At 46.8% G+C, this 26715-nt stretch overlaps 1 protein-coding gene across 1 annotated transcript in view; it reads left to right on the forward strand.

The window, feature by feature from the left end:
* C18H2orf76 (chromosome 18 C2orf76 homolog) overlaps window positions 1-26328 on the forward strand; it is a 166212-nt gene extending 139884 nt beyond the window's left edge. The window contains exon 6 of the mRNA XM_060371703.1: window positions 26215-26328. Within this exon, the coding sequence (XP_060227686.1) occupies window positions 26215-26261 (47 nt within the window). The 3' untranslated portion in view covers window positions 26262-26328. The remainder of the gene's footprint in view (window positions 1-26214) is intronic.
* The last annotated feature ends 387 nt before the right edge of the window (window positions 26329-26715 follow it).

Below are 26715 nucleotides of genomic sequence, written 5' to 3' on the forward strand. Positions count from 1 at the left end.
CTCAGAGTCTTGCTCCTGGCAATGCTATCCTTATTACCCTTAGCTCCATAGGTAAGCTTTCCACTGTGAGCCGGTCAGGCTACCTTTGGGTCAGGCTCACTCCACCAGTAAACAATACAGTGGCACTCACTTTCTCCCTGCCTCTAGTCCAGAAAGAATGAGGTGGGCTGGGGTGGTCGGCCGGTGAGTAAAAGTTCTTGGTATGCATGCGTGAAGACTGGAGTTAGATCTCCTAAACTCTTCCCACACACAAAGCCAGATTTGGAGGTACACCCAGCTCCAGGGAGGCAGAGACAGATAATCTCTGGGGTTCTCTGGCCAGCCAGTGTAGCTAACACAGTGAGCTCCAAGCCAAGTGACTCTCAAAAAAAAGTCAGATGGCACTTGAGGGTAACCCTTCTTGTCTATACACACACACCAGGCATGAATCCACACATGTACAAGAAGAAAAAAACTCAAGTGTGCACTTGCTTGGAGGAAGCATGCCTACATGGACTTCCAGGGTTTCTGAGAAGGGACCCCCAACAGCTGGGAGCAGCCGTGCTGGAGATTTGGTTAGGATACCTACCCTGTACTTCTGCCACGCCCTGCTTCCTCCCTGCCACACAGACCCCAGCTCACCAGGTCGAGAGTAGGCTGCACTGTCCTTCCCTGGTGACTTTCCACAGCTCTGTGAGGGGATGGTGGGCCGAGAGCCCTGCTGCCCATGGGCTTTGGCAGCCATTTCTCTGGAGGCCGCTCTTCTGAAGCTGGGGCCCCTACGCCAGGTGCTGGAGCTCTCTCCACTGCTTGAGCAGTGGAGAACAGTGTAAGGTACGCTCCAGGCAAGCAGGTCACAGTCCCGCCCAGGCCCCCATGGGTTATGGAGGGTGTCGGCCAATGACCTCAGGCCATCTGCAAGCACACTGAGGTCAAAGGTGGACACAGAGTCTTTACTGTGAAGAGGGTGATTCCCCCTGCCCTGTTGGCCTCTACTTCCAGGGATTTGGTCCTGTAAAAGGAGGGGAGAGAAGGAAAATGACATTTGCTAAGCTGATAACACTGCTACACTGAGAACTCTGCAACATGACTAGATCAGAGCTGGAGGTTGTGGAGCATGCTTTTGATCCTAGGCAGGTGGATCTCCGTGAGTTCAAGGCCAGCCACTGCTGCATAGTGAGACCTTGTCTGTCCAAACTAAAACAAACAAAAAAGAATAGACCAAAGCCAATGAGAAAACTCAGAAGGTGACTGCTGTCAAGTGGAGCCTGGCAACTCTTCCATGGAACTCTGGGACCCAACATAGAAGAAGGAGGGAACCAACTCCCTCAAGTTGGCCTCTCACCTCCACATATGCATCCTCACACTTATACACAATAAATTAAGGTAATAAAAATGCTAATGTCATAAAAACGTTAACAAAGGAACCGATCAGGCCCATCTTTCAGAGAACAGAGTGACTCCATGAACTGAGATGTGGCATACCTGAGATTTGAACCAGGTTCCTCTGAACCCTGGATCACCTCTACCCCTCTTTCCCAGGTGGAGGGCTCCAGGACACAATGGCCTCCTGGCCTCTGCAGACTCCTTTCGCTTGGGGTCTGAGATAATGAGCGTGAGGCCTCTCAGGGGTGGTGCATGCTGGAGGACTGGAAGGAGATAATGCTTTTCCACAGGCGCCTCAGCACACACCCCACCCTGCTTAGCGGGAGCTCAGCTGCTGTCCCTAACCTCTAAACATGGTGGCAGCTCCATGCTTCAACTCCCCAGTACCACCTGGCTGTCAAGCCAGTGCATAGACAGTCAGGCACCGGGGTGGTTCTGCCTGGTGTCATTGACTTCATAGACACCCATACGACCTGGCCATGCTTCAGAACCATCTTGAGGCTTGGTTCCCACTCACAGGAGAAGCCAAGGCCTGAAAAGATAAAGGCAGTGACCGCCTACTGTGTGCCCAGGGCTGTATGTTCTAACCAGTCAGTTTGGGGGGGTCAGGGGAAGAGGAGGAACAAGAAGGACCTTAGTCTTTAGAGTCATCCATAGGTATAGAACATGCCTGGATTTCGCCCCTCAGGGCTGAGGTCCCAGATGTCCTCTGTTCTAGTGTTGGCTGCAGTCTTCACTCAGGTCCTCATACTTTTGAGTTCATTTTCTCACCCACTCACAGACTCTTCACCGGCCAACTAGAGATACCCAAGGTCCTAGTGTCTGAGACACTCCACTTCACTGAAAGCTACTGGACAAGGCTCCACCCGGCCGGGAACCTTAGAAGTTCCTCCAGGCAGGAATAAAGACTGGATTCTAACAGACTTTTCCTGAGGAGACACACGCACATACACACACACACACACACACACACACCCCTCCTCATCCCAGCTCAGGAGCCCACCTGTAAAAGTCAGGGTTCTCTAGAGTAACAGAACTTACAGTTTATGGTCTTCAGTTTATGCTGGAATCCCAAAGAAGTAGGTTCCACTGCCAGGGAAGGAATGGATGGGTGTGCTAGCAAGGCGAAGGCAAGCAGATAAAGAGCATGTCACTATCCTTCTATAGGCTTCCAGCAGAAGGTGTGGCCCAGATTAAAGGTGTGTCTTCTTGTCTCAAGATCTGGATCAAAGGTGTATATTTTCCTACCTTCAAGGTCCAGTCTAGGACTGAATTAACCCACTTCAAACCAAACAAAAGAAAATCTCTCACAGGTGTGCCCTCCATTTTTGAATTGTAGTTCATTCCAGATGCAGTCAAGTTGACAATCAAGAATAGCCATCACACCACCAGAGTTCAACTTGGTAAACCAATGAGTTTTATTTGCGTGTGTCTTAGACACTGCTCTGTTGCTGTGAAGAGACAGCATGACCAAAGCAATTCTTATAAAAGAAGGCATTTAAGCTGGGCACGTGGCTCATGCCTTTAATCACAGCATTCAGGAGACAGAGGCAGGCAGATGGATATGAGTTCAAGGCCAGCCTGTTCTACAAATTGAGTTCAGGATAGCCAAGGTTACACAGGGAAACCCTGTCTTGAAAAAAAAAAAAAAAAAAGGATTTAAGATTTAATTGTGGGCTTGCTTATAGTTTCAGAGATTTAGTCCCTTGTCATCATGGTAAGAAGCATGATGGCAGGCAGGCGCTACAGTGGTAGCTGAGAGTTTTACATCCTGATCTATAGGCAGAGAGAGACAGAGAGACTGGGCCTGTCATGGCCTTTTGAAACCTCAAAACCCAAACCAGACATGCTTTCTCTGACAAGATCACGAATCCTAATCCTTTCAAAGAGTTCTATTCCCTGGTGACTAAGGATTCAAATACCCTATAGGGGCCATCTTATTCAAACCACCACAGGTTACTTACAGAAACCTGTGGTGAGGGGTTACTTAGAGGAGCAGAAATGACCTACATACAGCTGCATTATCAATGCTCATATAAAAGCTGGAAACCTGGAGCACTCTGCATAGCCTGTCCGCAGCTCAACAGATTGGAGAGTGTCCTTTCCAGGGCATGTGGTTGGCCTAAGCCTCTTCCAGGCAGCTCAGCTGGTCTCTGCTTCTTTCAGTCAGCTGGCCTGGCATCAGTCTTCTTTGAAGCTTGTCTGAGAGTAACTCTCAGCAGTCTTTATTTTTTACTCTCGGGAAGAAAGGCCCTAGTGAATCTGGTCAGTTTCAGGGATTTCCTGAGGCTGTATTGAGTTGTTTACTTTCTGTCTTATGTAACTTCCCTGAAGTCTCAGAGGAAACTGTTACCAGCAATTTTTCAGCTTGTGTGTTTAATGTGGGGCCTACGAAGGCCCCCACATTTCTACAAGAAGGGGCTGGGAAGAAAAGGTACAAATGAGATAAGGCCTGTCTTGCTTTTGCTGCTTTGTGCTGTCAATGGGATCCAGGAAAGGCTAAAGAGGGCCAGTGTCTGTGATAGAGAGCTGACATTGTTTTATCCACTTGCTATACAGCAGAGGCTGCATTTTGCATTAAGTGTTAGAGTGTGTTCACTCATTTAATCTTTCTAGTCACTAGAACTGAGTGCATTTTGCTCATTTTCAAACAAGGACCTTGAGGCATGAGAAAGCTAAGACAGCTGCCTGGTGTGACACAGTTGGCAGTCAAGTCCATGAGGCAGTCAACAACCCATGCCCGGCCCATCCTTGCATTCTAGCTGTCTATGTTCACTCTAGATGTGACCCTCCCCCCCAGCTATGAGACAGTCTCCCCAAAAAGGAAGTTTGGGGATGTGGCTCAGTGCTTGCCTCGTGTGCAAAAGCCCTGGTTTCATCCCTGAATAATCATGACATAAACTAGGCATGGTGCTACATACTTGACACCCCAGGACTTGGGAAACAGAGGCAGGAGGCTCAGAAGTTCAGGGTCATCCTTGGCAACATAGCAAGTTCAAGGACAACCTAGAGCTACATGACACTCTGTCACAAAACAAATCAGAAGTGAGTCTGGAGTAATTAGCAACAACCAGGTGGAGGAGTCCTTGTATCTTGACCCTTCTCAGAAGACATAATAGATCCTGTGGGTTAGCGTCTTGTCCCCAAAGCTTAGAGTAACATTCAAAATAGTTGCTTGCAGCAACTGATCAAATAGGCAGTTTAGCCAAGATGAGATCTCTCTGGTATCTTCAGGAGGGAGAGGAGGCTGCTGTCCACCTACCAGCTTCTTGCCTAGAAAGCACTCCTCCAGGCTCTTGCTTTTCTGTAGACAGCGGAGACGATTACAGAAGGAGTTGCTCCCCTAGAGTACAGAAACGCCATGAGGCCAAGCAAGGTCTCACAGAAGCATGTCAAAGAACCAGACTACCAGAGTTCAGGTTCTATAGTGTGTGTGTGTGTGTGTGTGTGTGTGCATGCATGCTTGCGCACGTCGGTGAGCATGTATGTAAAGGTCAGAAGACACCATGTCATTCCTCAGGTGCTTGCAGCCTTTTGTCTGCCTCTCATTAACTGGAACACGGTAGTTACGTGCCCCTCAAGTTTCCAGGGATTGCCTGTATCCAACTTCCCATCTAGCCACTTCTGGGATCACGAGTGTGCCAAAGTGTGCCTCTCTTTTTCTGTGGGTTATGGAAACCCAAACTCTTACCTTCGCACTTTTTAGGCACACTTACTGACTCATTTCCCAGTCTCTCGATGCCCCTTTATGGAAGGCAGAGCTGCCTGAATGAAATGGCGGACTACAAGACCCACAGGGACAGAGAGTTTGTGCAGAGTTATGCAAATAACATGCAAATGAAGCTGCCCTTGGGGTAGGTACCCAGGAATAGTGGCAGCTGGTCGGGGATGGGGTGCCCGCTCTCTTTTCCTACTGACTTTGCCTTAAGCCTCTGAGGACTTTACAGGGACAGGCCCACCGGCTTCCTACGGCACAGTCTCTCTTCCCAGTGGGCTTCAGCAGGAGACAAACAGCAACTGTAGAGCATCTACTGTGCGTACTCCACAGAGCAAGGGCTCTGAGAGACAACAGAGGGACGACCTCGAGAACACCCTTAGGCTCAGCATAGTCTGATTCAGTGACCTCCTTTAATAGGAAGCGCTGTGGTGCTTGGAAGGATAGCTTCGGGCTTTCTTGTCCTATAGCTGGAAGTGGGGGTACCACAGTCCCGCCCACACCTGCCTGCCCAATGGCTTGTTACACTGCAACATCACTATTTAAGACACAGATGTGGTGAACAGGGCAGGTGATGCAGGCCTTTAAACCCAGAACTCGGGGGGGGGGCAGAGGCAGGTGGATTGTTGTGAGTTCCAGGCCAGTCTGGTGTACAAAGTGAGTCCAGGAGAGCCAAAGCTACACAGAGAAACCCTGTCTCAAAAAATGAAACAAAACAAAACAAAAATCCCAGAAAGATACAGATGTGGTATGGCCATGGGCATGTGTGCATATGTGTGTGTCAGTGTTAGAGTCATGGCCTAGCATGCATGAGGCCCTGTACCAGGGAAAGAGTGAGAGATGCATGGGAGGGAGAGAGGAAGAAGAGGAAGGAAGGAATTAAATGTTGGAAATAGCTGATGTGTCAAATACATACATACATACATATATATATACATGTGGTTATAGGGATTTTTCTTTGATCTTAACATGCATTCATTCATTCATTTAGTTTGGCAGTGTTGGGAATGGAAACCCAAGACCTCGTGCACACTAGACAAGCATTGCACTACCGAGCCCTAATGTTTATGTTTTAAATGTTTCATACAATATTTGTCAAAGGTAAACATGTATAGAAATAGCCTTTCAGAGGCTGGAGAGATGGATCAGGGCTTAGAGCACTTAGCAGAGTTCGGATCCCAGCACTACAGTGACTGTAGCTCCAGGAGCTCAGATGCCCTCTTCTGGCATCCACAGGCTCTTCCGTGGACACACAGACATGTACAACCCTAAACCTTGTAAGTGCTCTATGACATCACATTGCCTTTTTCACTGGGATTCTCAACTGCTGCTACAGTTCTGAACAGACTTTTCATCATGTAAGCAGTACATCTAGGAAAATCAGAAAAAAATTTAAAAAAAAAACCATGTATATAAGCAATTACGTAGCCAGCCACATTAACTGAAACAGTAAAGAAATGAAAGTCAGAAACAGTATAAAGTATGCAAAGGTTCAAAATGAAATATACAAATAATTCTTTAAACAGTTTTTGTTTGTTTGTTTGAGACTTGCTTTGTAGACCGGGCTGGCTTCAAACTCCCAAGTACTGGGATCAAAGCCATGTGCCACTACGCCTGGCCTTTAAACAGTATTTTAAAACCATCCTTTTCATGGATTCTCAGTTGTTCATTGTTGGGCTATTTCCCGAGCAACTGGAGCCCTGCTGGACAACTTCTTGCTTATGCCAACTATGTCAGGGTTCACTAGAGGAACAGAACTGACAGAATGAACACACACACACACACACACACACACACACACACAGAGAGAGAGAGAGAGAGAGAGAGAGAGGGAGGTTTTATTGGAGTGGCTTACAAGCTGTGATCCAGCTAGCACAACAATGGTTGAGACAAAGAATCGAGTAGTTGTTCGGTCCGTGAACAGCTGGGTGTCTTGGATGGTCTTCAGTCTAATCATCAGTCTCCAATCCCCATAAGTAGGTTCTAATATCAGTGGAGAAACCCCTCAGCAACGGGTAGATAAACCTGCCAGTGGGAGTGAGGGCAAGCAGATAAAAGCAAACATTCTCTTCTTTCAAGTCCATTTACGTGTGTGAGCTACCAGAAGCAGTGGTCTAAACTTAGGGTCGGTCTTCCAATCTCTAATAACTCAACCAAGAAAAGCCCCTCAGGTGTGCCCTGCTGCTGTGGTTTTGGTTGATTCTAGTACACCTAGAATGAAGTTGACAAACAAGATTAACCATCACACCCACATCTGGAAGTATTTCCTCTCCTACTCCCCACCTCACCCTACACCAGGTCTTACATTAAGGTGTTTGATCCAGTTGGAGTAGATTTTTGTGTGGAATGAAAGGTAGGGATCCAGTTTCATTCTTTTGCATGTGAATATTCATTTTCCAGCACCATTGATTACAGGGACTATGTTTATTTCAAAATGTATCGTAGCTTCATGGCTATGTTTTTTCCCCCCTTGTTTTAGTCTGTTGATCTACATGTGTGTTTTGGTGAAAGAACCATGCTGTTTTTGTTACTGTAGATCTGAAGTGCATTTCAAAAATCAGGTCTGGTGATACCTCCAGCACTGTGTTTATTTTTTGCTCAGGTCTGCTCTGGTTAGCTGTGGTCTTTTGTGCTTCTAAATGCATTTTAGATTGTTTTTATATTTCTGTAAAGGATTTGACTAGAATACTGATGAATATTATGTTGAATCTGTAGATTGGTTTTGGTACTACAACCAGTTCATATTAAAATTTCTAATTTAAATCATTCATACAAGTAACATTATATGGTCTCAATATATATTTATGAATACATATGTATGCACAAAAACACATATGCATTCAATAACAATTAATGAGCAAAGAGTCCATGAATTTAAAGGAGGCTGGGGAAAGGTATATGGGTAGGTTTGGAGGGAGAAAAGGGAAGGGAGAAACAGTGTAACTAAATTACAGGATAAAAAAATACACTGCATGAAGTTCTCTAAGTATTAATAAGAAATTATTACAAACAAAAATATTTAATCTAAGAGCATGTGAAGTCTTTCCATCTTATAACAGCTTCTTCAATTTCTTCTATGTTTTAAAATAAAATAGCAAAGAAGACAATCAAGTGAATACACTGCTTTAGGACTCAGGGAAAAACTTCATTAGCTTTATATCTGACAAAGAATTAATATTTATAATACAAAAATAACTAAAACCAAACTAAACACACACACAACAACAACAGCAAATCAAACAACTCAATCAATAAATTGGCCAAAGAAATGATCAGGAAACTCAAAAGATGTCGTACAGGAGGCTGTCGAGATGGCTTGGGCTGCTTTTCCAGAGGACCTGGGTGGCTCCCAACAGTCTCTGACTCCAGTCCTGGGGGATCCAGTGCTCTTTTCCAGCCTCCTCAGGCGTTGCACACAGGTGGTGCACAGACATACATTCAGCCAAATACTCATATACATAAAGTAAAAATAAATAAAATCTCAAAAATTTAAGAAGATGAAATACAAATAGCCAATAAACTTGAGAAAAAAGTTCAGTATCACCAGACACCAGAGAAATGAAAATAAAAACAACAGTGAGAGTCCATCTCACACCAATCAGAATGGTAGTCATCCAAAAAAAAAAATGGTGTCAAGGATGTCAACAAAAAGAGGCCTTATAAGGAGGCAGTCTACACTGATGTTCAAAAGGCAGCTAGACCAACTACGATGGACATCAGTATGAAGGTGTCTAAAGAGAACCTAACAGTAATTATGCCGCATGATCCACCTGTACCTCTCCTGGGTACCCCCTCAAGAGACTGTAAGTCAGAATGTGGCAGAGAGTTGCATACCCGTGTGTACTGAAGTACTATGGGCAGCAGCTAAGTTACAGAACCAATCAGAGGTGTCCATCAGCATAGGATACCATAAAGAAAATGCAGAATGTATACACAGAGGGGTTTTCCAGCTATAAAGAAGAATGGATTTATGTGTTCCTCTTAGTTTCTTTTCCTGTCGCTGTGATGAAATACTATGACAAACACAAGTTAAGGGTGAAAGTGTTGATGTTTAGCTCACTTTTCCAGATACAATCCACCCTGGCTGGGAAGTCAAAGTGGCAGGAATGAAGTCGCTGGATCACGGTGCATCCTCTCCTGGAAGAAGAAAGCAATGAGCACATGCCTGTTAGTAATACATCCGACCCCTGCCTCGGCCAATGATCACGCCCCAAATTCCCTCAATGTAATCCAGACACCCCCTACATGTATGCTGAGAGGCTGGTCTACCAGGCACTACTAGGTTCTGAATTTGACATCCACAGTCATCACAGTGGTTTGCAGAAAAATGGATGAACTGGAAATAATTGTACTGAGGGGATGAAGTAAGTCTCATGAAGACAAATTAGGTTTTTGTCAGTTTGACTCAAGCTACAGTTGTTTGGGAAGAGGGAATCTTGACTGAGGGATTGTCTTGATTGGATTGCAAGTCTTCAGGGAGCAAGCCACGGGAGCAAATCAGTAAGCGCTGTTCCTCCATGGTCTCTGCTTCAATTCCTGCCTCCAGGCTTCTGTTTTTTCATTCTCACATTGCTTTTGGTCATGGTATTTATTACAGGGATAGAAACCAAACTAAGAGTGCATTTTCCCCCACTTGTGTGTCCTAGACATTATCTAACCATACATGTGCTAATGACATGAAAGCAGAAGCAATGTTGATTTAGGGCCACAAAATGGGACTAATGGGACAGGGAGAAATGTAAGAACTGTGGGCTATGGGGTTTACGTGGATTATACTCAAAGTATATTGTAAACTGTCTTAGGGGTTTCATTGCTGTTAAGAGACACTGTAATATATATATTTTTTGAGACAGAACATATCTGTGGTTGTTGTGGACTCACTTTGTAGACCAGGCTGTCCTTGAACTCACAGAGATCCACCTGCCTTTACCTCCGAAGTGCTGGGATTAGAGGGGTGTGCCACCACCGCCCAGCTCCAAGGCAGCTCTTATAAAGGAAAGCATGTAATCGGGGCTGGCTTACACTTCCAGAAGTTCAGTCCATTATCATCATGGTGGAAAGCACGGCAGAGCGCAGACAGACTTGGTGCTGGAGGAGCTGAGAGTTCTGCATCTTGATTGGCTCATGCAGCCCTGCTGTCTGAGTTGTGGAGGTAATTCCAGCCCCTCCCTCCTCTTTGTTTGCAAATGGTCATGTTTGAAATTGTCTGTTGGGTTGTTTGTTTGTCACATGGGTGTAAGGTAACTCCAACTTTGATCACGTGGTTACAGGAGCTGATCTATTAAAACCAAAGTGTTAAGAGACACAGCTGCCTTTTATGATATGTTATATGATGTTACTTTTCTATTTTTTATGATATTTTTATTCTATTTCATTTCATTACTTTCATTAAAGGGAAAGGTAAATGACCTCACCTGGTAGTTAAGTTGTGAAGGAAAAGTTTCTACACACAGCTGGAAGCAGCCAGTCCAAATGCAGCAGCAGCACGGTGTGCTCACAGCTGCTGCTTTTGAGTTGAAAGCCACTTCAAGAGCTCTTGACTGCCTGTGGTCCACCAGGTTCGGATAAGCAGTGGGGCAAGCAGATGACTGGAGGTGCAAAGGGGGTTTGTGGTCAGAGGGTGACCAGGGGGTTATGAGATGGGCAGGGCAAGGACTCACCCAGGAACACACGGTGGCCCTGTCTCTGAGGGGACTGCCTCGCAGTTATAAGGGCCATGGGGCCTGGAGGTAGGAGGGCATTGCGAGGGACAGCACATCCTAGCAGATGCAGCCTGGCATAGGTGTGAGGAAGAACAACATTATAGACTTCCGAAAACATTAAGAAAGTTCAGTTACTGTGAAAGAGTAGAAGAGATAGAGCCGTGGACCCAGCGAGGGAAAGACTTGAAGAGGGGGAGGCAAAGAGGGAGAAAGTGGGGTGTTGCCTTTTTAACTTTCCCCAGGGATAGAGAGCCTGGCCATGGTTCAGCCAATTGAGTGGCAGAGGTGTCAGGTCATGTGTTCAGAGCTGTAGAGCAGTGTGGGCAGAAGAGAGAAGGAAGCATGCTTCCTGCCACATGGACCAGAGACAGAGACCAGAGCAGCGCTGGAGGTGTTACAGCTGCTGTGATGAAATACCATCAGCAAAGCAGCATGGGGAGGGAAGAGTTTATCTGGTGTAAGCTTCATCATCACTGTTCATCACTGAAGGAAGCCAGGGCAGGAACTCAAGCAGGGGAGGAACCTAGAAGCAGGAGCTGATGCAGAGGCCATGGAGAGTATTTCTTACTGGCTTTCTCAGTCTGCCTTTTTAATAGAGCACCAAGCCCAGGGGTGGCCCACCCCTGGCTCCAGCCCTCCAGTCTCTGGCTGGAGCATGTGCCAGCCTGAACAGCACTGCCTGCTCCCCAGGCTATGGGCACCCCATCAACCACTAATTAAGAAAATGTCCTACAGGCTTGCCCGCAGCCGGACCTTGTAGAGGCATTTTCTCAGTTGGGGTTCCCCATTCTCAGATGACTACAGCTTGTGTCAAGTTGACATAACTAGCCAGCATACGAGGTATGGCTTGATTTCTGAGTGCATGTGGTTGTGGGTGGGACGCTGGAATTAAAGTTCTGTGCCACCATGCCTGGCTCTAACTTTCTCTCTTAAAGATGAAGAAACTGAGGAGAAAACATTCATATCTCTATCAGACACTCACAAGCAAATGAAAAAGGCAGACACTTAATCAATGTCAGGAGACTAGTATCAAAGCAGCGGTGTGGTCCTTTAAGTCAGAACCTGTGCTTTCATCTGAAGATCAGGGTACAACAGGTGTGGTGTGGTGTGGCATATAGTGTGTGTGTGTCTGTGTGTGTGTGTGTGTGTTTTAGTAATCTGAAATCCTAGATGCCTCACACAGTAGTCTGTTAGCATCCTGTTCCCTTCAAAGATCATCAGGGCATCAGGGGTCCATTACACAGATGGGGACTCTGACGACCTGACGTGAGACAAGGGCTTCTCACCATATCCAGGGAGGCTGAGGGGACCAGCCAGGTCATGGGTTAGAGACTGCCTAGTGGGACGCTGTGGCCACCTATGTAAACAAATGCCACCACTTGTTTTCACCTCTGCCCCTGGGAGCCGGATATGACCTGTTCCATCAGGACTTCTGACCTGCCCTGCTTCTAGGAGTCTCTGGCTGGAGCAGCTGCCAGCCTGAACAACACTGCCTGCTCCCCAGATGCCCAGGCAGAGGGGAGCAAAGCAGCGCCTTCTCAAATCTCCCCCGCACACTCCAAGGCCAATTCTGAAATCCAAGCACCTCTTGTGTATTTTGTAACCTTTGGCTTTCTTGCATCTGCCCTTTGTCCAATGTAGTGGGTATTTGTAATGGGGGTGGTGAGGTAGGAAAAGTGTTGCTGAGTATGCCAGCATTCCTCAGAGCCCACTGAGAGGGCTATGACATTTTTTTCATAGTTCTTTAATTGTGCTAGAAATGTTAATTTCCTGAATATAAAATATTATGCCATGGCTTTTCCTTTCTGATGGCAGAATTGGCTTCAAAGGCCTGTTAGTCTTCAGGATGACAGCTGTCAGGGTGAAGGAGGGACACGGGAGCTTTCCTCTGGACATTCACTCTCTTGCATTTAGAGCTGATAGGCCCTGTGGTACTCTCATTGCTCAGCCAACAGGAAATGGCAGTGGCCCAAATAGATTACTCTGAGGTAAACATTACTTCACTTACTACTAGCTGTATATATACATCATTAACCTGTCCATCCATCCATCCATCCACCTGTTTATCTATTCATGCCTGCATCCATCCAACTGTCCATTCACCTGTCCTTTATTCTATCTGTCTGTCTATTTGTCTCTTGACTAGTAGAGAAGAAAACTGGGAGGTTAGCAAGTATGAGACAAGGAAAGGAGAACTTTATAGGGGACAAATCTTGCTCAAAGAAGATGAGCCTTAAAGAGTCTTGGACTTGGATTTGGGACAGTTGTGGTGGCTATGGTGATTAGCAAAGGTGAGTTATGAGCAAGGGCTTTAGGATTTGAGCTGGGCTTTTTTTTTTTTTTTTTTTCCTTGTGGCCTTTGAGGAATCACTTGGCTTCTCTGTTCTCTGTGATTGTCATAGGGACACTGTGGTAGTTTGAATAGGAATGCCCCATAGTGTAGGTGCTTTGTAACCTTTTTTTTTACTTGGATTCTCTTAGTGCTTCAAGCTCCCTTCCACTAACCCCCCAATACTAGGTAGGAGAGAAAGTAAGTGAGAGGGGGAAAGGGGTGTAGGTGTTTTATGACTACTTCCTTTTGGTTTGGGTTGTTGGGTTCCTTGGGGGCAAATCCGATCTGTGTTTCAGGATATCTCCAAATTCTCATAAAACTGCATCAACAGCAACCAGGAGCAGCAGGGGTGAGCAGCAGCCTTCTTCTTTCTTGGAGTCTCTGGCATTTATTCTCTCTCCAGAATCCTCAGAATTATACTATCTGCAGCTGGCAAAGAGCCCCTCTCAAAGACTGCACGAGGCAAATGGCTTGCTGCTGTAGACAACCTGAATCAGCCCCATATCCCTCACCTGGGCTTAAAACAAAACATGTTTGTTTGGCCTAACTGAGCCTTTAGGACACTAAACTTCTACTATATCATAGACTCATATATTTAAGTGTTTTGTCATTAGGGAGTAATGTTACTTGATATTTATTAGGGGGTGTGGCCCTGTTGGAGTATATGTGACTTTGTTGGTATATGTGAAGTGTTTCACTGGGGATTGGGTTTGAGGTTTCAGATGAGCAAGTCAGGCTTGATGTCTCTCTTATCCTGCTGCTTGAAGATCCGGATGTAGAACTCTCAGTTACTTCTCCAGCACCATGTCTGCCTGCGTGCTGCCGTGCTTCCTACACTGGCGATAATGAAAACTCTGAAACTGCAAACAATCCCCAATGAAAAGCTTTCTTTTGTGAGCATTTCTGTTGGGAAACCCTGCTGCTAAGGTCGAAGTCCACCATTACTGGAAAACCCTGAGTGTGGTGTAAAATGGAGGATTCTTCTTGTTGACAAGGCTTCCTCTCCCTGCCTGGAAGGAAATCCTGGACCACCACATTCTCTACATGAATAACATCACATCACCCTTATGGAACTACAGGTCCCACTTCCTTTCTCCTGACAAGAACCCATTCAGCAAGCACCTGGGATTCCTGCAATGCCTCCCCATGCAAATGAGGATCTCAATACCTTGGCTTTTCAGCCAAGAACCTTTGCCCACCCTGGATATCCCAACCCTTTCCCAAAGTTCTATATAATCCTCTTTCATCTGGAATAAAACTGATCTGCCTCCCCGAAGCTGATTCCAGAGCGTCTTCATTTCTGTTTGTACGCTCAGGTCTTCTGAACCCTCTGTTCATTGCTCTTGCTCCTAATTTCCCTCATTGGCTGAAGATCCCTGGGCCCGTGGTCATGGTGTCTCTTCACAGCAATAGAACAATAACCAAGGCAGACACAGTACTTAGGAAAGCGCTTGGCACACAGTACCTTTCACCTTTTCGTGGAAAGTGCAACTTGCAGGCAGCTGGTGTCATTGCAGCTGAAGCAGGCAGAAGAATGGCTGGAACAAGGAAGGATGAAGACACAGATACTGTCATGTCCCTTACCTTGGGTCATGAGACCATTGCCAAAGCAGACCCAAAGACACTGGGATTTCTTCAGGATTGCCATGCTGTGAGAAGAGAAAGTATAAATCCTGGGCTGGCCAGAGAGGGAACTTTTCCCTGGAAAGAGATTAACTTGTCATAAAGAAAGAGGCGTTGCTGGGTCAGTGGTGGCAGGGCCATACCTTGCCTGGGATGCAGAGCTATGCAGAACCCTGGTCTTGACTTACCCCTCAACTGCATTTCAGAACCTCCAAAGATGGGCTTTCATGGGGCTATCACTAGCTCTATTTGTCCTTTCCAGTGTGTGGACAATAAAGAACCCTTTCTCTCTTCCTGTTTCACTATTAATTTGGCTATTTTAATTGGTTCTTGAGCCTTGGTGCCATTAGAAGCCACATGCTTAGATGACAGCTACAGGTGGAAGGAGCCTGAGCTTGTGTAACTTGAAAGCAGAATGTCGGTTAGCTCATCACTCAAGGTCAGGTCCAAGCATCTTTCTTCCTGGGCAAACGGTCCAGAGTGCAAGTCTGACAGCCACTCACTGCTATGTCCTTGGATATACTTTTCTACCATCTTATGACTTTTCCTGCAACATTCACCTCTGTTTGCTTCCTGAATGTGAATGTCACATGACAAGCTGCTTCAAGCTACTGCTACTAGCCTGTCTCCCCCTTCACTACTGACCTGCAAACCAAAATAAACCCCTCCTTCATTAAAATAAAATTGGCCTGCTGAGGATAGGTAACCACGCTTTGCTTGTTGGGGGCACAGTCTGTGACAGAAAGCTTTGTGAAGGGTGCCCACTGCACTGGTTTCCCTAAGGAGAAGAGGGCCCAGGAGTGGGCAGAGGGGAAGATTCTGTCATGGGGAGAGAGGGCAGGTGCCAGAGGTGGTAGCAGGTGCACAGGCTCAGAAAGAGAAGTTTCCCAGGGACCCTGCATGCTCAGAGGAACAGTGTCCCTCCTTGGCAATGATCTGAACTGTTTCCCATCACCATGAGTCTGCTCATGGCCATAAAATATGGGATGACACTAGATTTGTTCATTAAGTAAATGGGATAACAAAATAATTGAAAAATGGATCCCTGTCCGGAAGGAGTGGAATTGTTCCCTGGGCTATTGTCTGTGTCCTTCTCTCTGAGTAATCTGCCAGAGATAGGCAGACAATGTCAGGATCAGGAGTGATGAGAAACTGTGTGTTGAAAAGAGCCGGAAATTACCCATGGCTGTAAGAAGAGCTTTTGTCTCCTGAGGAGAAGGAGCTAAAAGGGCTCTGAGTGTTTCCTGGGGTTGGGGCTGGGGCTGGGGGGTGGGGAGTTGGGAGCAGAGGAAAGGAGGATGGTCACAGTAAGGCAGAATGACACATTTGAGTCCCGGTGCTTTATCTAGAGGAGAGTGAACACAGGGCATCTGACCCTGCTGAGTGGATACCCTCAGGCTGCAGAACACAGGAAGCAGCCCTGTGTTCTGAGAAAAGCTGCTAGTCAATTCATCTGCCCATGTTCTAGGCTGCTGAAATCTTCCAGTTCAAACTTTGGCACACCCACCAAGCCACAATCAGTTTATTGGGCTTGCTTACAGAACAGTGGGCAAGGAGTTAGGGGGAAGAGCATGGATGACCTTATGCAGTCACACTGGAAGATCTGGGCCCACCACAGACATGACTTCCCCATGCTCTGTTGATGGAGCCCTCTCCCCTAGTCCTTCACTGAGACCCTGAGGCCACATACAATTGATTGGAAGGGTTGCCTAAATACTAAGGAGGGTCCCATTACTCTCCCTCCATCATCCTTCTATAAGAGAACATGAACAGTCAACATGCCCAGGTATGATTATCTTGTATGAGCAGACCCAGACAAACCCCAAAGAGAGCAGCAGAGTGCCTGGGAAGACTGTCCGGTGAAACAATTCAGTGTGGTCACGTTGGGAAGAGCAATGAATAAAGCAGTCTAGTTACTAAACTCATCCTTGGGGAGCCAGCATGAGACTGGGGTTTATACGGAGAGCAAAGACTATGCAAAGCCAACCAGTCCTATCATGGTATGGTCTGCCCATCGTTGATCCATCATTGTCTGGGTTCCAATGTTTCAAGATGGTCTGATAAGCTGTCAGAACTGTGTAACACCTCTTCCAATGGGCACCAGGGCATCAGCCTTTTCCTTTCCTCAGCATGAGATTCATGGGGGAATTCCAATCCTTTGGGGGTCCATTGTTTCAAGAGTCTGATAGCATAAATATCTGTTTAAAACACATCCTCTCCTGCCACGATGACACAACATGAATTCCAAACCCACATCCCACCCAATCCTGTGAAATGAGCCAAAACTGAAGCACTTTTCTCTTAGATTTCTGGCATTCCATAGGAGCAAGCTGGTAGCAGGATCCTGCTGGTGTTCATGAAACTGCCTTTACCTCTCCAAAGTCAGGGACAGGCTTTGTAATGGTATCACTATAAAATGTGTGCCACAGACTTGTGTTTCTGAAACGTGGTCCCCAGCTGGCAATGCTGCTTCAGGAGGCAGAGCCTGGTTGGAGGAAGTGTGTTTCCGGGAGTTTGAAGGTTACAGTGAGGGCCTCATCTCTCTCTGCTCGTTGGTCTACCGAGATATGAACAAGCAGTGCTGTGCTCGTGCTGCCACAGCAGCGAGCCACTTTGCAGCTATCCATAATGACCTCTAAACGCAGCCGTGCACAACATACTGACACAGAAAGAGGTATAACATTGTCTTTGTGTTTCCAAAAGTGGGAACATTGCAGCTCTTCAGGCAGGAGCTGCGAGGATTATTCTTTTCCTCAGCCCATCTCCGTCCAATGCTTTAAACAGAAGAAAGGAAGGCGCTAATGCAGTTACCTTAGTGGCTTCATATATGCACTGGGTACTACTGTTAAGTTGAGAGGATCTAGAATCACCCGGGGGCGTGTCTCTGGGGGGGTTTCTCGGATAGGGCGATGGAGCAGGAGACTCACCCTGGATGTGGGCTGCACATCCCGCAGGCTGCGTGCGAAGGGACTGCATAAAAGGGAGAAAGTTAGCCCTCAGGAAGGGACTGCATAAAAGGGAGAAGGCAAGCCCTCAGGAAGGGACTGCATAAAAGGGAGAAGGCTAGCCCTCAGGAAGGGACTGCATAAAAGGGAGAAGGCTAGCCCTCAGGAAGGGACTGCATAAAAGGGAGAAGGCTAGCCCTCAGGAAGGGACTGCATAAAAGGGAGAAGGCTAGCCCTCAGGAAGGGACTGCATAAAAGGGAGAAGGCTAGCCCTCAGGAAGGGACTGCATAAAAGGGAGAAGGCTAGCCCTCAGGAAGGGACTGCATAAAAGGGAGAAGGCTAGCCCTCAGGAAGGGACTGCATAAAAGGGAGAAGGCTAGCCCTCAGGAAGGGACTGCATAAAAGGGAGAAGGCAAGCCCTCAGGAAGGGACTGCATAAAAGGGAGAAGGCTAGCCCTCAGGAAGGGACTGCATAAAAGGGAGAAGGCTAGCCCTCAGGAAGGGACTGCATAAAAGGGAGAAGGCTAGCCCTCAGGAAGGGACTGCATAAAAGGGAGAAGGCTAGCCCTCAGGAAGGGACTGCATAAAAGGGAGAAGGCTAGCCCTCAGGAAGGGACTGCATAAAAGGGAGAAGGCTAGCCCTCAGGAAGGGACTGCATAAAAGGGAGAAGGCTAGCCCTCAGGAAGGGACTGCATAAAAGGGAGAAGGCTAGCCCTCAGGAAGAAACCATGTTCCCACTTCCCACATGCCCCCTATGCTTTGCAGACAGCTTTGCTCTCTGTGTGCCTTGCAGTGTGAATTTCTTCATCCCTAATAAAAATCTTTCTTTCCCTTGAGGGTTGGGATGGGGGTGGAGAGATCCTGAGCAGCAGTAATCCTCACTCTGCTTCTTGACTGTGGATGCCATGTGACCGGCTGCCCCACACACCTGTCATGGTGCATTCATAATATCCTCAGACTGTGAGTCCAAGTGAAGTCTTCCTTCCTTCCACCCTCTCTTCCTCCCTCCCTCCCTCCCTCCCTCCCCACCTCCATCCCTCCCTTACTTCCTTCCTCCCTCCCTCCCTCCCTTCCTTCCTTCCTTCCTTCCTCCCTCCCTCCCTCCCTTCCTTCCTTCCTTCCTTCCTCCCTCCCTCCCTCCCTCCCTTCCTTCCTTCCCTTCTTTCATTCTTTCTTTTTTAGTCCAGGCTGGTCTTGATCTGCCTCCCTAGTGTTGGGACTGCATGCTTGTGCCACCACACCCAGCTTTCTCTTCTTTCTTAAGAATTATTTTATTTTTAATGTATGTGTATGTTCCCATTTTCTAGATTGATGAGGTCCAGAAGGGCAGATAGATGACTTGTTCAAGGTCACACACAGCTGTACTTCTGGTTCTGGAGAGTGAGCACTCGGTGCTCAGAGCTGAGTCATCGTTCCTGATAGGACTTAGGAAAAGGGGTTCATCCTTTCTTAAAAAAAAAAAAAGACCAAAAACTTTGTTTTGGTTTTATTTGTTTGTTTTTGAGGCAGTGTTTTACATAACCCAGGCTGGCCCCAAACCTACTATGTAGCCAAGGCTGACTTTGAGTTTGCAGTCCTCCGACTTCTGCCTCCCAAGTGCTGGCATTACAGTTGTGGGCCACCACATTCAGTTTTCTGTAATGCTGGGGATCAAGCCCAGGGTCGTAGGCGCAGTAGACATGCACAATGCTGATTGCGCCTTTATTTTGTGGGGTAAATTGTAGGTCGATAGCACTGGCAACATCTGTAACTCAACCGGTTTTTATTTTCCAGTTAACTACCACTTTTTAAAATGTTATCTGTTTTATAAATTTCATTACATTTATTTATTTGTCTATCTGTGTATGTAGCTAGCTGTGTCTGTGCACCTTTGTAGCTGCCCTGCCTTGCATGTGGAGGTCAGAGGGCACTTGTAGGGTTGTTCTCTCCTTCCACCATGTAAGTCCCAGGAACTGAACTAAGATTGTCTGGCTTGGTGATAAGTCCTTTCACCCCCTGAGCCATCTCGCTAGTCCTTACTTCTTGCAGTCAGTCGTCTTAAAAAGCGGAATCTTTGCTGCTGGGGATGTAGTTTAGTGGATGGGCCCTTGACCAGCGCGCCTGAGTCCTCAGTTTGATCCTTCGTCTGGGGGTGGGGGTGGGGGAGCAGAAGCGTGGAAGTCCTTTGTTTCCTCCACAGCCACCATCATCCTCTTCTTTTTTCCCTGTCCTTGTATTTCTTGGGGAGCATCAGCCGTCTCAGTGTTCCTCGTCTGCACCTGCCACCTCCTGGCATCATTAAAGCAGAATGATGGTTCAGCTGCACGTCCAAGCGCCTCTGCAGCTACTTGATGCAGCAGAGAGCTTTGCCCTTGAAAGACAATAGTTTCAGGATGATAGAATGGTAGGGGCTGAAGCCTTCCATTTGGAACCTTTAAAAAGGGAGAAAAAATGATAAGACTCAACACGTGATTAGGCTTGAAGAGGAATCAGGGAGACCTCTTGGCTCATTTGCATTCAGGATCTTCAACATGGGTGTAAATGAGGGGTCTCGGGGTCATGCTGGGTACTGCAACCTTTTCTGCTTTGTAGGTCTATACATAAAAATATCCTTTCTAATCAGATAGATACAGCTACTTAAAACATGTACATAAGCTCCAGATCTTTAGTTATACCAAAACATACTAACAACTCCTAATACTGATGACATTTCAATGGTGATTTCTGTTCTTTTGAGACCTTCCCTGGGAGACATAAACAGCATTCATCTCTCTTCATAAGTTCCCAAGAACAAATCAAAATATGTTTTCACACAAGGGCTCACCCTGAAAAACCAGGGGAATAGTTAGGCTCATTTTTAGGAGCATGGGAGACCCCAAAGCAGTCCCCTGGTCTTCCCCCAGCATGGATGATGCTTTCTCCAGGGCTGTATAAGGAGCGTCTTCTCCCTGCTCTTACAGCATAGATGCTATGCCACCACTCAAGATCCAGAGGCACACACAGTTAGTTCAGACTTGCATCCAAACGGCTGGATGGAGAAGTCAGAATATCCCTGGGACCCTCTTCTGTGAGGGACTGTCAACAGTCCATCATGATGGGCTCTTGCAAGCAGGCACAGCCTGTCTGCTGATAACGGTGTCTGTTTTTGCTTAGAGAACTGTTCTACAAGAACCAGCCATAGGCAAATTAGAAACTAGAAGTCACCACCAGGTTTCATGAACCTCACACCTCCACATAACCTAGACCTCACACCTCCACCTTATCTAGAAATACATAATAGATAATGGGAACAACATAATTTTAAAATTGAAGAGAAATGTAAACACACCTGTGCATTTTACTCAAAAAACCTGTGGGTGTTACCTGGAGGAATCTTTTTAGACTGAAATACATTTATTAAGAAAAAGAAAAGATCTGACACTAACATAACTACTCAGATGCAGAATTTCACTGATAAGTAGGCAGCCAGCTGTAGCTATGAAATTTTGTTAAAAGTAAATGGAATTATAAGTTCAGTTATTTGGTCACACCAAAAACACACTTTAAAGGCTTGACGGTCCCATGTGGGTTAGGGTGGACATAGATATTCCCATCAAGGCTGAAAGTCCTGTTGGAACATGTTCTTACATGTAGCAGAAGAAGCAGTAAGAATCACACTGCCTCCGGGAGATAGCTGTATGCCGAACACATGTGCCACGGGGCGTCCATGAATCAAAGTTTAGGCCCTCAGCAGACCACCAAACAGAAACATCTTCAGCAAATGCTACCAGGGAGGAAAAGAAAGGCAGCCAGAGGGATGGCTCAGCAGGTAGAGGTGCTGCTGTTGGGCCTGGTGATGCGTGCCATCCCCCTGACTCCTGAAAGTTGTCCTCTGACCTTCACACATGAGAAGCCTGTGAAGAAGTAAATAAATAAATAAGTAAATAAATACATAAATGTAAAACAGCTTTGCAAAAAGAAAAAGTACACTAGACCTGGAAAAGAGATACAAACTAGAACACAGAAGAGCTTCCTGCAGTGTTATGGAGGGTTGGGGAGGTGGCCTAGTGCTTCAGAGCACTTCCTGCTCTTACAAGGACCCGAGTGTGTTAGTAGTACCCATGTCTGGAGGTTTACAGCCACCTGTATTTCCCACTCAAGACACAGTAACCTCTGTTGGAGTCTACAGGCACCTCTCTTTCTCTGCCTTCTTCCCCCCCCCACGCACAAACACACAAATAAAAATTAAAATATAGTATTATACCACAAGGGACTTTTTACTGTCAGCCTGGGGGAACCTAGAGAAAATGTTTTCAATAAGAATCAAATGAACCCAGTACAACACCCCCAAAGTGGAAAAAAGTAAATTTACCACAATGACAATGGAGAGAAACTAGATGAGAGATCAGAGTCTGTCCCATGGTGAAGGAAGAGCTAAGAGCATCCTTACACAAATAGCCGGAGGATACAGGAAGCTTGTAGAGCTGTTGAACTCAGGTCCACCGAGCATGACTGGCAGAGCTAGCTGCATTCTGGTGTCTGCTCTGTGTGGAGCGCACTGAACTTTTGTATGAGATGTCGCCACTTGAAAACACTGTAGACCTGTGAGAGAATAAGAGTGAAAAGGCCAACAGCCCTCTTGGTGTGTTAACGGAGAAGGTTTTGACCTTACGAATGCTCAGAAACCGTCTCCAGGACAGAGTTCCTGGGCACAAGCTGAAGTCGGAGCAAGTGGATCAATATCAGTCAACATGGATTTGTGTTTTTAACACTATTCTGAATTCTGTGCTTTGGTCTGGATTCTATTGAGAACATAGCGTAAGAGATTGCTTTCCGGTAATTTATCTTGGGACATGATTGCACAGTGACAAGCTGGTATACTGGGAGGAATGTGCTGGGAATCTGAGGGGTGAGTTACGACTGTGGGAACTCTCAGTGAGATCAACTGGAACTTGCCTTAAGATTATCCAGCGCACACCTGGGGGTGTGGGGTGTTCAGTCACTGTCCCTTCTTCTCTTGGGCAAGGACTTTTCGAGAGAGGGCCACTTCCATGAAACTTCGGGTTGGATAGTGTAGCAGAAGGCTGGGGTGGAAAGGAAGACAGCATACCTGATGTGGCTAAGGGGGAGCTGGATGTCATACCTGGAAAGAGCTGGTTGCCACAGTAACTGCTGTGCACAGACCAGCCAAGAGGATGTGAGACGGGGCCAAAAAGATGTATCTGACATTATGTGGGGAAGTTCCAGAGTAACACACGAAGTAAAACATCTCTGTAAATAACAAATTACCAAATAGCACATATATTTTCTCTCTATATGTGTAGTCATGAATTGCATCATGACATTTGGTGAATAAGGGTTGCCTGTTACAGTGGTCCCATAATTATTTTATCAGTCAGGATACTGTAGCTGTCTTAGTTTGTGTAAACATGCGCTGATGATAAAAATAATTCAACAGAGTCTGGGGATGTGGCTGAGTTTGTAGATCATTCACTTAGCATTGCTGTATGATCCTAGCCATGCAGAGGTGTGGGCAAAAGTCTATTCACCCCAGAAAGGAAACCAAAGACAGGCCAAAGGCCAAAACTGCCATAGCCAAAGCTGGTGAATGCAAAGGGGGAGGGATAGAGAGGAACAGCCTGATCCACCCTCTTCTAGGCCACAGTGTAGGTGTGAGTCAGGAAGGAGGAAGTGCATGCAAGGATGAATTTTGATTTAGACAGGGCTGTGCTCACATGCTTGAAAATACTTCGAGGATCAGGTGGTTCAAAGTGACTAAGAGGCTATTGCCCAGGTTGTCACTCGGGGCCTAGAAAAAGAGACCTGATAGGGCAGAGCTGAAAGTAATGAGAGCAGAATTGAAGCCAGGCTGTGGGGGTGGCTGGGGTGGCAGAGTGCTGGTGCTGAGGTTTATATGTGAAATGTCCCTCATAGGCTCATTCGTTTGGATACTTGGTCACCAGTGGGGGACAGAGGTCAACCTCAAATGTCATTCTTTAGGATCTGTGCATCTTATTTTTTGAGACAGGGTCTTTCAGGGGAACCTGGGTTTCAGTGTTTTTGAACTAGGCCAACAGACCAGTGAGCCCCAGGATCCCTTGTCCTACCTCACCAGCACAGGTGCAGTAAGTGCACACCAGGCTTGGCTTCTTATGTGGGTGCTGGGAAGAGAACTCAGGTCTCTGTGTTTGTGTAGCAGACACTTTACCAACTAGCCAACTCCTCCATCCCACAGATGGGCTTTACGCTAAGAGAACCCGCTACCCCACGCGACTTTCTGAAGCCCCGTGTGACTTCCAAGCGGGCGAAAACCTTTTAAAGCCTCAAACATTATTCTCTTCGGTATTTAAACTCCAAGCAGCCTTCTGCCTGGCTTTAATGCCCAGACTCTGCTAGGAACATAGCCACTGTGTCAGTCAAGGGACGATTGCGCTGGGTTTTGTTCAAAGCGTCATCCAGAGCTGTTCGCCACCCTAGAGTGTTGCTCTGCCGATGGCAGTGGCCTTGTGCTGCCTGAGTCATCCCGCATCCCTGTCTAGTCATGCTGGCTCAGCCTTGGCATTTCCAATACATCTTCAGGCACACGGCCCCCTCAGAGCACCTCACAGCACCCCGAGCATCTGCCTGGTGAAACGTGTTCTTTTATCCTAAGCTGCTGTTACACTTTGTAGAACCGGGGATCACACACTGGGCTTTGCTTGCACTAGGCAAGCACTGTTCTAGCTAGCTACACCCCCAGATCATAAACTGCTTTTAATTCCCTTTTTATTACAATGGGGCCGTCGTTCTGATTAATTTTTTTTTTGAAAAAAAATTTTTTTTGTAGGTGGATTGTGTTACCTATGAATTTTGGTTTGAGGATTGAAGGAGAGCAGTTATAAGAACAGCTGTTTTATTTTTATTTTTTGAAAGAGGGGTTGTAAGAATATTGTTTGCAGTGGGAGGAGGCAGCCGCTTGGACATCCTGCTTGCTCTGAGAAGTTTAAAGTGGTCTCTTTTCTTTGCCGGAGATTGTTTTTTGGCTATGGATGTATGATGTACTTTTGTCCAGTGAGATAAGCTGGCAGTGGGGGGTGGTGGGCATGGAGTCCTCCGGTAGCTATGGGGCCTCTCTCTTTCTCTTCAGTTGTTTTTATTTTCCCTCAAATATTGGAGGTTGGTTGGACTCAGGTCCTTACAGATGCTAGACTCCTGAGTTACAATTCTAGTACTTAATTATTTTTTAAAAAGTTGTTTGGAGACAGTCTTGCAAATTTACCTCAGCTGGCCCTGAACTCACTATGTAGCCCAAGGTAGCCTTGAACCTGTGACCCTCCTGACTTTCTGAGGAAAGACTCCCAGATAGCTATGATGGTAGGCCTGGACCACAGGCTCTGGTTCCTTTTCTTCTTGGGCAAGATCATGGTATGTAGTTCAGGCTGGCCCTCAAGCTGGAGGTCCTCCTGCCTCCACCTCCTCGGTGCTAACACAGGTGTGAACCGCTATCTCTAAATTTGAGGATTTTTCTTTTCCCCTGAAAATGAAAAGAAAGACATCTCTTCCCCTCTGACCATATGTTTGACTCCAGGCCATGAGGCTAAGAAGTGAAGGGCGGGGTCTGGAAGCTGAGGTGGCAAAACTCAAGGGGACAGAGGCCACCTCACCTGTCATAGTGTTGAGCTCTAAACAACCAGCCCCATGGGAGGGACCACTCTTCATTTGTTTTTAATCTACTTGTAAATCAGAAGTTATGAGGGACTCTGAGAGGGTACAAAGGCTGGATGTAACCACCATTGGTTTTGTTATTGTTAAAAATTTGCCTCCCCAGACAAAACAAAACCAACATAACCCAAATCCCCTCCAACAGAAAAAAGCAATAACACACCTGATTAAAGCAAAACATAATGAAAAGTTGCTTCTCTTCTAGCAGATTCCAATCTGGCCTCCAGAGACAACAAATGCCACCAGCTCCTGCCTATTTTTGTAGAAACAGTCTATGCATATAAAAGCACACGCATCTATGTATATCCATACAAATACATCTGCTGGAGGCATGTCACCCTTAATCCATCTTCAATCAAAGCCTGTGAGTAGAGTCGCGGAGTGTGGTGGTGCACACCTGTAATCCAGGACTTAGGAGGTGGAGACGTGCTGAGATGGAGGCCAGCCCGGTCTGTACAGTACTTCCCATGCCAGCCAGAGGTATACACTGTGCGATCATGTCTTCAAAACAACGACAGCAAGAGTAAGTGTGGCTGAGCGATGACTCAGTGAGTGTGAGCACGTGCGTACAAGTGTGAGCGCCTGGAACCACAGTGGAGGCGGAAACCTGACTGGTTGGTGGCGGCCGTACATAAACCCTTTGTCTTGAAGGAAGAGGACAGGGAGTGATAGAGGAAGGTGCCAACATCGTCCTTGGGCTTCTGCCCACTCTCACCCTACCCCATGTGCACAAGAAAATACCGGCAGAAAATGCCCTGAGCGCGTCTGGCCTGCTGTTATTGTGCCCAGGGTGCTGCAATTCGCTGACAGCTGAGCAACTCACCTAACACAAGGTCTGGGTTTTTCTCTTTCTTTATTTTTGTCTTTTTAGGGACAAAACCGTCCATATCTTGGGCTAGCCACAGACTTGCAGTATAGAACAAGATCGACCCTGAACATCTGACGCTCTTGTCTCCACCTTCAGAGAGCTGGGACTACAGGTGTGTACCACCAGGCCTGGTTCTGCGGTGCTGGGGATGGAATCCAGGGTTTGTGCATGCTGGGAGAGTGCCACGTTCCCCAACCCTCAAAGCCTGTTTTATGAACCAGTGCTGAAGAGCTCACTCCTGGGTCTTACTGAACCTTGGTAACCCAAGGTATCCAAACCTTGGTTCACAGTACCCAGCCACAAAAGAGAAGAGGCTCTTAACCTCCAGCCTAGGGAAAGACTGAAAGTCAGAAGTGACAGTTCCACTTCCGTATGGGGGCTTACATCTGTAACACCTGCATTTGGCACACAGAGACAGTAACCTTAGAAGTTCAAGCTTGCCAGGTGTCCACACACACCTTTAATCCCAGTACTCTGGGAGGCGGAAGGAGGCAGATCTCTGTG

Source organism: Meriones unguiculatus, chromosome 18 (assembly GCF_030254825.1).
Source record: "Meriones unguiculatus strain TT.TT164.6M chromosome 18, Bangor_MerUng_6.1, whole genome shotgun sequence".
Lineage (NCBI taxonomy): Eukaryota > Metazoa > Chordata > Mammalia > Rodentia > Muridae > Meriones > Meriones unguiculatus.